This window comes from Mastacembelus armatus, chromosome 23, assembly GCF_900324485.2.
Source record: "Mastacembelus armatus chromosome 23, fMasArm1.2, whole genome shotgun sequence".
Taxonomy (NCBI): Eukaryota; Metazoa; Chordata; class Actinopteri; order Synbranchiformes; family Mastacembelidae; genus Mastacembelus; species Mastacembelus armatus.
The window spans coordinates 6,867,982-6,881,350 of NC_046655.1; the positions used below are offsets into that span (position 1 = coordinate 6,867,982).

A 13,369-nucleotide genomic window follows, 5' to 3' on the forward strand; every position below is an offset into this window, starting at 1 on the left:
CTCTGCCCTTCTTCACCTTCCTCCTGCAGCCAGCTCAGGACTTAATCACACCCCCTTCCAACCTGAGGGTGTCAGATCATGATTAAAATAAGGATGGTATTTCTTACATATGGAGAAAGTGAGAGATTTTTTTTTTTTTTTTTTTTTTTGCTGTTGAACTACTTCATAGCATTCATTATAGAATGAATGAAAGATTGTTAGTGCTACTAATAATACAGTTATTTTCAGACCAGCAACACTGCTGTCTCCTCTTTGAACCCTCTTGTGCTCGTTCTCCCCCAGCCCCTCCTCCCTACTGATTCCCTGTCTTTCCTCATAATTCCCTCACCAGAGTGCTTCTTATTTCTCTGATGGTTCCCACAGTGCAAAGGACACACTGATCACACCACCAGTACTTTTCCCAAGACCAGTTTGAGGAAAGTTTTAATGTTATTCTTTTCCCCACTGTAAAAAGACATTTTTTTGTGCACTGTAGTTTCACACAGAGAGCCTTGTGTGATTGAAAAAGACATGCAAAATCAAAACAGGAGGTTTATGTTTCCCAAGAGGAATATCCTTTGGCTTTGTCCCAGTATCCTTTGCAACTGTCATGACCCCTAAGATCTCCTCAGTTCACGTTCTCTTCTCCAGTCAGTACCGATGGGAGATTTCAAAGCATGATTTTTCCCAACAGTAAACTCATGGATTATTTCTTTTTAAAGCCTTCCTGGCACAGTGCAGCATGTTCTTTAAATTCAGTGTTGTTGGCGGGGCTGGCAAGGTACCCAGTCTTATCTGGTACTGGTCCAGGGTCACTTTTAAAAGGGTGACAGGTGTGATATTGACATCATGTACCTGCTCTACACAGGAAGGACCACACCAGTGCCAGCCTGAAGCACAGGAGCCACACAGTGCCAGTGTCCTACACAGGGGCATGTCCTCTCTGAGAACATGCTGTGGGCACTACTGTTGATATCTCACAAGTGCTTCTCTCTGACATGTTCCTTTTCATGTACCAGTTAAAAAGTGTACTGTGGATTGTACTGCACTTTGATATCAGAAAGAGGCTGGAGTTTCTCTGATGAGGAAAAGAGTTTTTCAGACAGCTTTAAATCAATTAAACCCAGTGCTGAGCTAAATGAGTGGCCCACCATCAAATAGCACGGCTGGTACAAAAGTACAGGCTTTATTCACTGTGAAGAAACCAAAGGCACATTGTGTTTGTTCTGCCCTTTGAAACCTAAAAGCTCTGTATACAAGGAGCCTGTGCAAACAAAATGCTGTTCAGAATGTTTCTTCTTTTGTCAAACTATTGCAAAATGAGTGTTTTTATTATCAGCTATTGCTTTGATAATTTAATAATAGTTTGCAATGTAAATGCGAACTCTTGTTTTTCACTTTTGACTTTTTATAAATGTTCTTGCTTTGCAGTCCTTACAATACATACCATTACTCATGTTGCAACCAGACCTTTTGGCAAAAATCTGCTAATATTTGACCTCTTATGTGCGTGTGACGTACTGACTGTGTGTCTGTGTGTTTTGTCAGCGGCGTCATACACGGACAGCTCTGATGATGAGACGTCTCCTCGGGACAAACAGCAGAAGAACTCCAAAGGCAACGGAGACTTCTGCATCAAAAACATCAAACAAGCTGACTTCGGACGCAGGGAGATCGAGATTGCTGAGCAAGGTAAACCACAGTACTGTCTCCGCTCAGCACTGGTGGTATCACGAGTACAGTTACAGATTCAAGGAGTGTGCGTGCGTACGTGCTCACACATTTCTCACATCATTCCCTAATTACTTCAATGCACTGAGCCGAACCCTCCAGCTTACACCCACACACACAGACACAAACTATACCCTCTGCATTAGTAACTCCTTCAGCTCAGTAAGTGAGTGGATTAGTGATGAAGTGTTAGAGGCGTAAATGATGGGAATTTGTTAACTATCCAGTTGATTTCTATATCCAAGTACGTGTGTGTTGTCTCTTTCAGAGATGCCAGCACTGATGGCTCTGCGGAAGCGAGCCCAAGGAGAGAAACCCCTTGCTGGTGCCAAGGTGGTGGGCTGCACCCACATCACTGCCCAGACTGCTGTGAGTAGAGAAGCAAAAACACACCCTCACTCACAGCCCAGCAGCTACGGGTAAAAGACAAACTCTTTCTCTCACCTCTTTTCTGTCTCTCCAGGTGCTGATGGAGACTCTGTCAGCTTTGGGGGCTCAGTGCAGATGGGCAGCCTGCAACATCTACTCTACCCAGAACGAAGTGGCGGCTGCCCTGGCAGAGGGAGGTGAGGCACTTTTTTCACATCATTTCCTGACAGATTTTTCTGTTTCACGCTTCGTCTGCTATATATATATATAGCCCATCCCCATCTTTTTCTAGGTTTTAGCGTATTTGCATGGAAGGGTGAGTCAGAAGATGACTTCTGGTGGTGCATCGATCGCTGTGTCAACGTGGAAGGCTGGCAACCCAACATGGTAGCACACCTACATTCTAAATAAAGTCTACTAAAGCATCAGAAAGTTCTTGTTTTCCATCCTGCAGTCCCTGTTGTCCCACCTACATCAGCTATTTTTAACAGACAACTAGCTGTTTTTGATGGCCTTTGATCTATTTTTACTTGGTGGCTGGTTACACACCAGTAATTCAGTCAAATAACCCAAGTTTGAGCTTCAGTTTTAGTATAACGCAAATTCATTCTTTTTCTTTTTCTACCCTTCACCACATCCTCTCTCAATCCATCTTTCACTCACTTGTGCTCTCCATCTCTGACTATCAGATCTTGGATGACGGTGGTGACCTGACTCATTGGATTTATAAAAAATACCCCAACATGTTCAAGAAGATCAAGGGCATTGTAGAGGAGAGTGTGACAGGTGTGCACAGGTAGGACTTGGAGCAAACCTACATTCTTATCCTAGTAGATCTCCTAAAAAATGTTTTAGCACTCTAAAATGACACAATGCTTGGCAGATTGAAGCAACTCTCATTAAATTAGAATTAGAGCGTGTACAAGTGTAGTTTTTCACAGACGCACATACTTATACAGTTGCTGGTGTGGTAATATCACCATCTAGTGGTGAAAATGTACTCGATTATGATTGTGCTCTGGTTACACAACTAAAGCACTGAGGACTATTAAACGAAAAGCGTATTAAGTAGATTGAAGATTTTGTGTAAAAAAACTAATTCTGTCTTAAAATGTATTCTTTAATAGTGGTTGCAATAATATATTGTCAACACTAAACACTAGAAATAGTTTATTTTCTTATATTTAATTCAGTTTTATTGTGTTTTGAATATGTAGGTTGTACCAGTTGTCCAAGGCAGGAAAGTTGTGTGTCCCAGCCATGAATGTCAATGACTCTGTGACCAAGCAGAAGTTTGACAACCTCTACTGCTGCAGGGAGTCCATCTTAGATGGGTATCAAACTGTGTCCTATTCAACCTCATTATAAGTCATAAAATATTTGTTGTTTGAACATTTTGTGACACAGGGGAGTTTCACTCACCTTCCCTCTGGTCCACACAGTCTGAGTTAGTATTAGGCTGCCAGTAAAATAATAGTTTTTCTGTCCTTAGCCTGAAGAGGACCACTGATGTCATGTTTGGAGGCAAGCAGGTGGTGGTGTGTGGATATGGAGAGGTAAAGTATTGTGTCTGAAATACAAGTCACTACAAGAATGAGAATGTTAAATCATGTGTAAAAAAAAAAAAAAAAAAACCGAGATGTATCAATAGGAAGGTGCGTCCAAACTGGTAGTGCAGGTTAGGAAACATACAATAATTGTTTCAAACCCCAAACCCAAAGGGTTTGTACTTTGTTTGGACTGATCTGAAACAGACCTGTAGAAAACCTGCATGAATCCCACATGCCCTCATTCATTCTCAGTCTGAAAAAACACCTGCCCTTAACCACTGACGTAGACAACATCAGTGTTACAATATGCCTCGATTATGTGATCGATCACTTATTTGATTACATGTCTGTTGTACTGCAGCTTATGTTAATATCCTTTCCTTATCTTCCTCAGGTTGGAAAAGGCTGCTGTGCTGCCCTCAAAGCAATGGGCTCCATTGTCTACGTCACAGAGATCGACCCCATCTGTGCCTTGCAGGCTTGGTACAACTCTTTTTATATTTTTTACGGCTCGCTGCTTGTGCTGACACAGCATCAGTCTTACCTGCTTTATTTTCCATTTCCCAATCGCAGCATGGACGGCTTTCGGCTGGTGAAGCTGAACGAAGTCATCAGACAAGTGGACATCGTCATCACCTGCACAGGTTGGTTAAGCTTCTGGCTCTCACTGTACTTCACAGTCTCCATCCAGGAGAGTCTCTTCTTCTCTCCTGGTTCATTTGAAATTTATAAATATTTCATTGTTATAATCACTGCTTTGCTGACTAATCGCCTCACAGCAGCTGTACAGGGATTTGTCCCACTGGCTTTTGTGTTGGGAAATAATCCACAACAGTGCAGAAGTAATAACAGGCATTACACAGGGAGAGTGCCGGCATCCATTCTGTGCACAGGAAGGACATAAAGCAGATTGTTCTGTTACTGTTTTTTCAAGGTGACCAGACAAATATTCAGTCGCTGTCATCCATTTGGAAACGTTACTAAACAAGTTCCCAGCAGATCAGGGAGCTGTCCCGAGCACTTAATTGGAGCAGAGAATTACTTGTGTGTGCTTCATTAGCTAATGCTGACTTAAGGGGGAAAATACAGTTGAAGACTTTACTTACAAAGTTGTAATGTACTTTGAAATAAATAAAACATGCCAAGCATTTGCTCTAGTAAGGTTGTGTAGGTCCATTCAGGTCAGCTCATTAGAGTCCTGGCAGCAAATTTAAGAAAGCTTATTGGATATCCAGTGAATTAATAATGCTGCTATTGGAAAATGAGGGACAACATTTTGCTCTATCTGAAATAGTTTTTTTTGTTTTTCTTTCTTTTCCCATCCCTCAGGCAATAAGAACGTGGTGGTGAGAGAATACCTCGACCGTATGAAGAACGGCTGCATTGTTTGCAACATGGGACACTCCAACACTGAGATCGACGTGGTAAGACACTCTAACTCTAAATGCATGTGTTTGTGTGTGTTTATCTTATCTGAATAAGATGTCTTAAAACAATGGAAGGCCTAGTTCAAACCAAGAGAGATTTTCAGCTGTTGCAGCGCAATCAGAAATAGACAGTTCAGCAACAAATTGCTGGTTCCTGTTGGCGTGTGATGTCCACCTGTCTGTAAAGCCTGACCTTGAGTAGTGATTGTTGTCATGGCAACTGGTTGATGTGAATGATCTGATTCATAACCAGTTATTGTATTAATATTAGGCTTGCAAAGTTAGGCTATCAAAACGTAATGTTGAGTCTCAAATCCAAGCAGATCATTTCTTATTCAATGTGGTAGAGAAAGTGAAGTTTTAAATGTTATACAGTATTTTAATCCTACTGTTACGACTTGTTTTTAACTCTGCGATTCTACTGCTTGATATATTGCCTCATAAAGGCAGTAACTGAATTACCTACAGCTTTTAGATAATGCCCTTATACTGTGTCTTACAGTGAGTGCAGCTTTAAAATACACTGAAGAAATAAATGGCGACCAATGATAAGAAGCACAAAGGCGAGGGTTGTGGTTCTCAGCCTGTAATCCCCTAACCAAAAACAGTGAGGCAGGAGTGCTAGAAATAGGGGGAAAAAAACAGGAGAGGAATGGAAAGATGGCTTAAAAACAGCAATCAGAACAAGTGGCGTGTGAAGGACATTTTTTAGACAGAAGAGGAAGTTGTGACTCATTTCTCAAAGTCCTAAAGTCCTGGAAAAGACCATGCATATTTAGCCAACTGTTGCCTATGATGATAGATGGGCAGCGATTCCATTAATGAATAGGAAAAGAGAAAAGACGACCCAAACAAAAAACAAAAAAAAATTTCCTTGATGTCCTGTAGGCAAGCCTGCGGACTCCTGAACTGACCTGGGAGAGGGTCCGTTCTCAGGTGGACCACGTCATCTGGCCTGATGGAAAGAGGATAGTGCTGCTGGCTGAGGTACACACACGTCACACAACAAATCAGTAGAACAGCTTTACATCTGAAATTGGATATCAAGGCTGTTATTCAGATACACATGAAATGAGCAACCTCCTACTAAATCTACATTTAGATTTACACTAATTATTTAGATGTGTCTGTGAAGCATTTTCAGCCTTCACCTATAGCGGACAAAACCATACCCAGTCACATTTAAAAAGGATCCTAAACTCTTTTAGAAAGAACCGAATCTCAGCAACAAATTAGGGTGGGAAAATGGATAACATGCAGCTGTAAATTCACACAGAGTTGGAGACAGGATGCTTGTGCGTGCGTGTGTGTGTGTTTGTGTGTGTGTGTTACGAGCAGTGACAGAATGAGAGCAGTCTGATAAGGCCAGGCAGACAACCTGCTGGCCCATCGATGCCTGTGTGTACGCTGCTGTTTGATCTGCAGCAGGTTTAAACCACATGAGGAGAGCAGCTCCTCCATCCTCACCTTCGGGCCTCTGCCTCCAGATCTCCTGGCTGCTACAAAGGTTCCTAACCAAAATAGTTCTTCCAAAAATGTCTTGTATTTCAGACCAAAAACAACTCCTTAACATCGTCATTTAGTATAGTGTATCTGAAATAAAGAGAAAATACTGTAGATGGCCGTGTTTCTTCAAAGTTTGAACATTGCTTTGATTTTTAAATAGTAAAAAGAGGATCTATTTTTCACTGCTCTGTTTCACAACATAATTCCATACAGAGGTAATTGGCTGCATGGTTAACCAGAGAGATGGGCTGTTGAGACTATTTTAGCAGATGAGACAGCTGTAGAAGCTCCTGTACTTAGAGAGGTTAAAAGAGAAAAAGAACTGAGAGAGAAAATGAATAAAAACTTAAAAAATGAAAAAGCTTCGTCCATAATTTCACATCACCTTAGGAGTGATGGGACAAATTAAAGATTTATTAAACTATTGTAGTTCTGTCATCATGCAACAATATGCATTTCTCTGTTCCTCCTCCTCCCAGCTGCAGCGTTTGCTTTGCATAATAGCTACTTCATTTTCTGCAGCGCTTCTCCAAATTTCACTTACAGTGGTGCAGCATCACTTTCACATTTTGAAGAAAACAAATGCATTATGATGCTAAGTAATAACACAAAAGAAGCTGAGGAAAAATAAACGGGTCAAGTTAAACTGGCACATATTGCGATGTTTTTTATTTTATTTTACTTATTTTTCTTGTTTTGTTTTTGATGACTTGATTTATCCATAGCAGACATCTCCTTTTTCTACCAAGTTAAAAAAGCAGTCATTTTGTCCCCAGGGCCGTCTGCTGAACCTCAGCTGTTCCACTGTGCCCACTTTCGTGCTCTCCATCACTGCCACTACTCAGGTAAAACCCAACGGATCCAATTTTTTTTCCAATTTATATGCTCGTACATCATCAGTTTTGTTTTTTATTTAACATTTTGTATATTCTTCTTGTATTCAATCTAAAAAAGATGCAGAAACAAGTTGTGCTTGTGTGTTTGTGTGTGTGAGAGTAACATTTGTGTGTGCCCCTGCCCAGGCTCTGGCTTTGATAGAGCTGTATAATGCCCCTGAGGGACGCTACAAACAGGATGTTTACCTGCTGCCTAAGAAGATGGGTAAGATTTACTTGAGATAAAATGTATTAATGGAATAAAGAAAGACTACTTGTAGTACTTTATAACATAAGCTAACAAAATACCAGCATAAATGGCTGTTAGATATCAGGCCAGGGAGATAATAACCTTGTTTGGCACTCAAGTAGCCACCAAGCAATGAGATGAACAGGAAGTGATTACACAATTTGTTTGTGCTCCAACAGAGAGCCTGGAGACATGTTGCATTTATCTCTATAGACAACACAGTCGGTCTCATCTGTTCCGTTCCGAGTCGTCTCCCTGGACAGCCAATCACTCAGTGGAATAGGTCTTGTGTGGCTGTGCACAAATTTGTGTGTGTGCGTTAAGCCTACGGCATATCTGCTGCTTTGCCTGTCACATTACTTAGCGTTTTATTTGGCAGGTTAGAGAAGCGCACGGATGTAGTAAAGAAAAACAGAGAGCCAAATGTAGGTCACCTGTGAGTGGCTGCCACCTCAGCACAGGCTGACAGAAAGATGATGGAGAGAAGGAAAGGACTAAGATGAGGAGAGGAAGGCTAAAGGTGGGAAAGAGGATGATGGGACAGTGTACTTCGTGCAGAGGAGAAACAAAATGGAGAGATGGTAAATCCAAAAGCCTCCCTGCTACTTTTCTTTCTTGGTGCCTGGTGAATGTTAACACGTTCTTCCTCTCCCTTGCCCTCCAGATGAGTATGTGGCCAGCCTGCACCTGCCTACATTTGACGCACATCTTACAGAGCTGACCGACGAGCAGGCCAAGTATCTGGGCTTGAACAAGAACGGACCCTTTAAGCCAAACTACTATAGGTATGAGAACATTTCAGCGATCCATGCAAATTTGTTTCATCCAAATTTTTATATTTACACTAACTATCATCTGTTGCTGTACTTTCTCTTTTTCTCTTTAAGGTATTAAACCAGTGCACAGGTTGTGCTGAGGAAATACCAAGACTCCAAGAATCGCACAGACCTGTAGAGGGAGGACGGAAAGAAGGATGAACAGAATAGTCAACACACCGGCTTTATATATCAGGGGGGGAGGGAGAGGAACTGTCACCGAGCCTGAGAGAAAGGGGCGTGGGGCTTTTCCTGTGCTTATGGCAGTTGTTTTATTTATTCACGGTTGACAACAATAACATTAACTCTAACTCTGTGGAACTGCTCCTGCCATTCGTCACTAGCTAGCTCCCCGACATCTTCTGAGAGATGTTTGACTTCCCTTCCTCTCACCATTTCGCCACCATTATCTCTTTCTCTTTAGGCGCTCATCTGTGTGTCGAGTAGTATGTAAATCATCCATCTTCCCTTCTCATTGCCAGATCTTTTTATTGTTTAAATATTAAAGATAAAATTATTGACGCTAAGATATATGCTATATAAAAAAAAAACAAAAAAACACTTGATTTAAAAAAAAATCAGTGTGAATGAAGATGACCTTTGAAGATTTAGCGATGGACATTTTTTCCTGACCTTTTTTTTTTTTGTTGTCTCTTCTTTTCTACCTGTGATTTTGCTTTTTGTTTTATCTTGTCTATTATTTGTAAGGGTGGGGTTAGACTTAGTGGGGAGGTGGGTGGGTTAGGTGGGATCTCAGGGTCCAATCATATCTTTTATTTGATCATTTCATTGAGATTCACCATTGTGTTTGTTTTTAAACTTTTTTTATTATGTGTTCTGTCCCTTCAGATCAACCTGTAATTTGCATTACAGCAATTTTTTTTTTTTTTTTTTTTTTTGTGAGTATGACTGGACAATGACTGGTTTTTCCCACCTGTCGCTCAAACCCACATCGATCTCATTGGCTTCTCGGTTTCTTGCTGCTCACATGGCGCCAGTGTTGAATCATTGAAAAGTATTTCAAGCTAGTGAGAGTTAACTTTTTCATTTAGACTTTTCCTTTACCAAGAACGACTATACTGTGTTAGAAGCATGGCAGGTTGTCAGATCATTTACAGGGCGATACTGTATATTTAGATATTTATATGATAACCAAGATTTTTCTCTCTGCACCATCCAATATCATAACTTTTGGGAGAAAATCAACAGATGCCATAAAGATAAGCAATTAAATGTTTTAATGAAAATGTAATAGATGTACTTAAACCCTCGTTTTATTACTGTGACAGAAGATGCTTACAGAGATACCAAATGTGCAGCAAGTTGTTGCCAGTCCGGTACTTAACGCAGATTTCTTCAATCAGGTCCTCCTTGAAAAGTATGGTGCTGTTTAGATGTACTGTACTTACCATACACAACACAAAACTTGGGTACTCACAGATATAGTCAAAGGATTCAGGTTAAACATAAAATCCGTCATATATTATTTTGTTTTCATCTAAGAAATACACTGAGCTTTTTTGCATTTGTATGGATTTGCATCTAATGGGAATTTTGACCTGCAACCACCTGAAAGGCTTAAATCTTTCAGCCATGAGCTACACAGTCATCCCCAGCTGACCTGACAGTGGAAATTAGAAAGTCTTGACAGGCATTTCACCTGACAGCTTAGCACACACTGTCGCCATACCAGCTCTACACTGGAACCAATCAGATTCTCTGCCAGCCTGCTGGGAAACAGTGTCACCTTTTTTTCTTAGAGCAGGGCGGCAGTAGCTCATTATCCAGGTCTGAAAATTTCCTGTACTGTAAATGGAAAATACATTTGAGCATTTTATATCTTTTGAACAGACGGAGGGCTTTGTTACTCAACACTTTTGCTCTATTCGTGAAGAAATACATCTACAAAGTCATTCATTTCATGTCATCTCTGTACATAACGTCAACCAAAGTCAGCACATTTAAGTAAATATGCTTATTGAGTTGAGGAGATGCTACTAATGTCTGCATGCTAAATATGTAGCTTAAGTATAAAGACTGGAAATAAAACAGGTAGCCCTGATCTCCCCATTTATAACACCGTCTGCCTACCAACCTGATATGTGAACATTTTATATTGGGCGGGCCAAGAATATTTTTCACTTTGGTTTTAGTACATGTAGAACAGACAGGATATCACATGTTTCTAGACTCTTTAAGGTTGGTAGGCAAAGCTGGATAGATCCCGGCTAACTGTTTCTATATGCTGCCAGTGTTTATGCTAAGCTAAGCTAACAGACTGCTAGATTCAGCTGCAGTCCCTGCAGGATTTAGTGTAACTTCATTAGTGGTATAAATCTTCTTGGTGAACTCGGCATAAAGATAATTCCCAAAATACCAAACTATTCCTTCCAATTTGGGGAAAACTAATTCAACTCTAGAAAACAAAACTTTGCAGGTGTGTAGGGTCCTCTCAGACAAACCTACTCGACACCCACTTGCCCCCACAAACTGACAAGATCTTATACTGTGTCACAGCCCAGACAACCTCATTGTTAGTTTTTCCCTGCAGCTGTTTGTGCGTTTCTGTCTCCCTGTGCTCGAGTATCCCGTCTTAAAATAGTGTGAGCTGTTGTCAGTGTAGTCCTTAAAGCCGTTGTCTTAAATCTTATTTTTCCACTTTTGTAAGTGTGTGTGTGTGTGTGTGTGTGTGAAAGTATGTGACCTCTTGAGAGAAAACTGACCTTATAATGATGTGTGTGTGTGTGTCTACTTTTCTTTCTTTTTGTGTAGACCGTTGTTAACACCTGCCTCAGGATCCTAGTCTGTGTGTTAGTTGAAGAAACCATTTTAATTTTTAATTTTTTTTGTCAGTAGTAAACTGACTTACACATGAGTGGGCAGGGGAAGACACCAGCATCGTATATGTATATACATTCTATATACAAATATGACAACCTTTAAAAGTATAGGAAGGTAAAGGAAGAATCGACTCCTGTATTTATTGTTGTAAATCCTCATACACTGCAAACTGGCAAAATTCTCAAACATGTTTTAAGTTGTCTAATAACAAAAAACAAACCTATGTTTAAATATTGCAAGTGATAATGGTAGATGAGCAATAATAAAACATTCTGTAATCTTAATGAATAAAGATGTAAAAATTGTAACAATTTTCTGTTCACCTCCTTGATTTAACATGTCTGACTGAAACATGCTGACATCAGCTCTAAGCTTATGTAGATGTGTTGTTCAGCCTAGTGGATTGGTTTGCAAAGTTGTGTTTGTGTTTGCTGGGGGAAGGGGAGCCCATGTGTACATCTGCTCAAGTCTGTCACAGCCACACTGATCTCATCTGTGGCATCAGACAGGGATGTTCAGCTGGTCCTGAGCTTTTATTCCTGTCACATCAGTCTGCATCACAGGAGGGTTAAATGAGCAGTTTCATACATGTAGAAGAAACATGTTTCAGAGATGTTTAATTGTGGGCACTTACTCTTTCTGTCCTTTTAAAAGGCTCTACACAGAAAAATGGGCCCTTCTGTAGATCCACAGGAACCATCATTAGAACTAGAGTTACTGTAGGTTGGAATTTGACACTAAAACGAACAAATTAACATTTATAACAAAGAGCCTGTATCAGAAAAATGCCATACATGAATTGGGTTTTAGCTCCTAGGGTCACCTGTAATTCATCTACAGAATATCATGATATTTTTGTAAATGAGCTGTTTACCACTGTGAGACTTTCTAAGTTTAAATGCACTCAGCCACCAGTGTATGATCATTTAATCATGAGCTTGTCCCCACTGTGCCATGTGGCCACATTTTAACTGTACAATCAAATCATGTCATCTTAAGTGGTTTTCAGAGACTTGTGTGTGTGTGTGTGTGTGTGTGTGTGTCTACACACATCAATAATTCACTTGCCCCTCTAAGAAGAGGGGGACAGGAGGTAAAGTGGCTGCGGAGGGCAGGGGGACAATAAGTCAGACAGCTGATTTGTAACTCTACTAACAGATTGTACTGCTGATCATCTTTTACAGAGAATAATTAGTATTTGAGCTACATTAATTCGACACATGGTGGGTTAACATCATGTATCTAAACAAAGCTGACATTTTTATACAATATACATAGGAAATCACATTTGCCTTTAAATCAGATATTCAGATGTATTCAATAGTAATTAAGAGCTAGTTCATTAAACCAGCTTATAAAATTAAAAGCCTGTGAAAGCAAATAAGGACACATTGGCTTCTTTCCTTCAGCTTTCTTTGTTTTAACACTGTCATACAAATAATTTCCCAGTTTTGATTTTAATTTAGAACAACGTTAAAATTATGAGTGCTTTGTTTAAACCTGATCTGACAGACTAAAGTCACTTCTCTCTGGGCTGTGTGGGCACTTCATTGTATTTTATACACTTATTTTCAACATCAAATCAGGTCAAACTCATTTAGGAAGCACTTTTATCAAACAGGGTCATCCCAGAGTGCTTTAAAGGGAGCACATAACTTTTCTAATGTTGCTCTGACACCTTTAAAGTTAGAATCATTAAACCAGTGTAACAATGTTTTCATAGTAATATTTAAATGTTATCTGTGATCATTTGCATATTAGTCTAATAGTTAATAGTGTCTATCATTCTTGTGGAGGACGTTCTGCAGATGAATTAGCTGTGGCTCTTATTTTGTCAGGGTGTGAATTATCCCTTCAGCATCTTCAGCCATCAGTTGTTTGCATTAGTGGACCACTCTGACCCTGTTTCACCACCAACACTTTACTTTTCATGCGCTCAGCTGATGCTCCTCTGCTCCATGATGACTCTAACCCCGCCCTCTCGGTGTGCACAAGGACAGCGAATCAAGCGGACTAGGGGGAGTAG

At 40.3% G+C, this 13,369-nt stretch overlaps 1 protein-coding gene across 1 annotated transcript in view; it reads left to right on the plus strand.

Annotated features, from left to right (window-relative positions):
* ahcyl2b (adenosylhomocysteinase like 2b) overlaps positions 1–10,264 on the plus strand; it is a 33,231-nt gene extending 22,967 nt beyond the window's left edge. The window contains exons 3-17 of the mRNA XM_026326949.1: positions 1,528–1,671; positions 1,979–2,079; positions 2,174–2,276; positions 2,372–2,466; positions 2,769–2,875; positions 3,297–3,413; positions 3,572–3,635; positions 4,024–4,112; positions 4,203–4,273; positions 4,959–5,053; positions 5,945–6,043; positions 7,339–7,407; positions 7,585–7,663; positions 8,352–8,472; positions 8,575–10,264. Coding sequence (XP_026182734.1) covers positions 1,528–1,671; positions 1,979–2,079; positions 2,174–2,276; positions 2,372–2,466; positions 2,769–2,875; positions 3,297–3,413; positions 3,572–3,635; positions 4,024–4,112; positions 4,203–4,273; positions 4,959–5,053; positions 5,945–6,043; positions 7,339–7,407; positions 7,585–7,663; positions 8,352–8,472; positions 8,575–8,581 — 1,361 coding nt within the window. The 3' untranslated portion in view covers positions 8,582–10,264. The remainder of the gene's footprint in view (positions 1–1,527; positions 1,672–1,978; positions 2,080–2,173; positions 2,277–2,371; positions 2,467–2,768; positions 2,876–3,296; positions 3,414–3,571; positions 3,636–4,023; positions 4,113–4,202; positions 4,274–4,958; positions 5,054–5,944; positions 6,044–7,338; positions 7,408–7,584; positions 7,664–8,351; positions 8,473–8,574) is intronic.
* Positions 10,265–13,369: the final 3,105 nt, after the last annotated feature.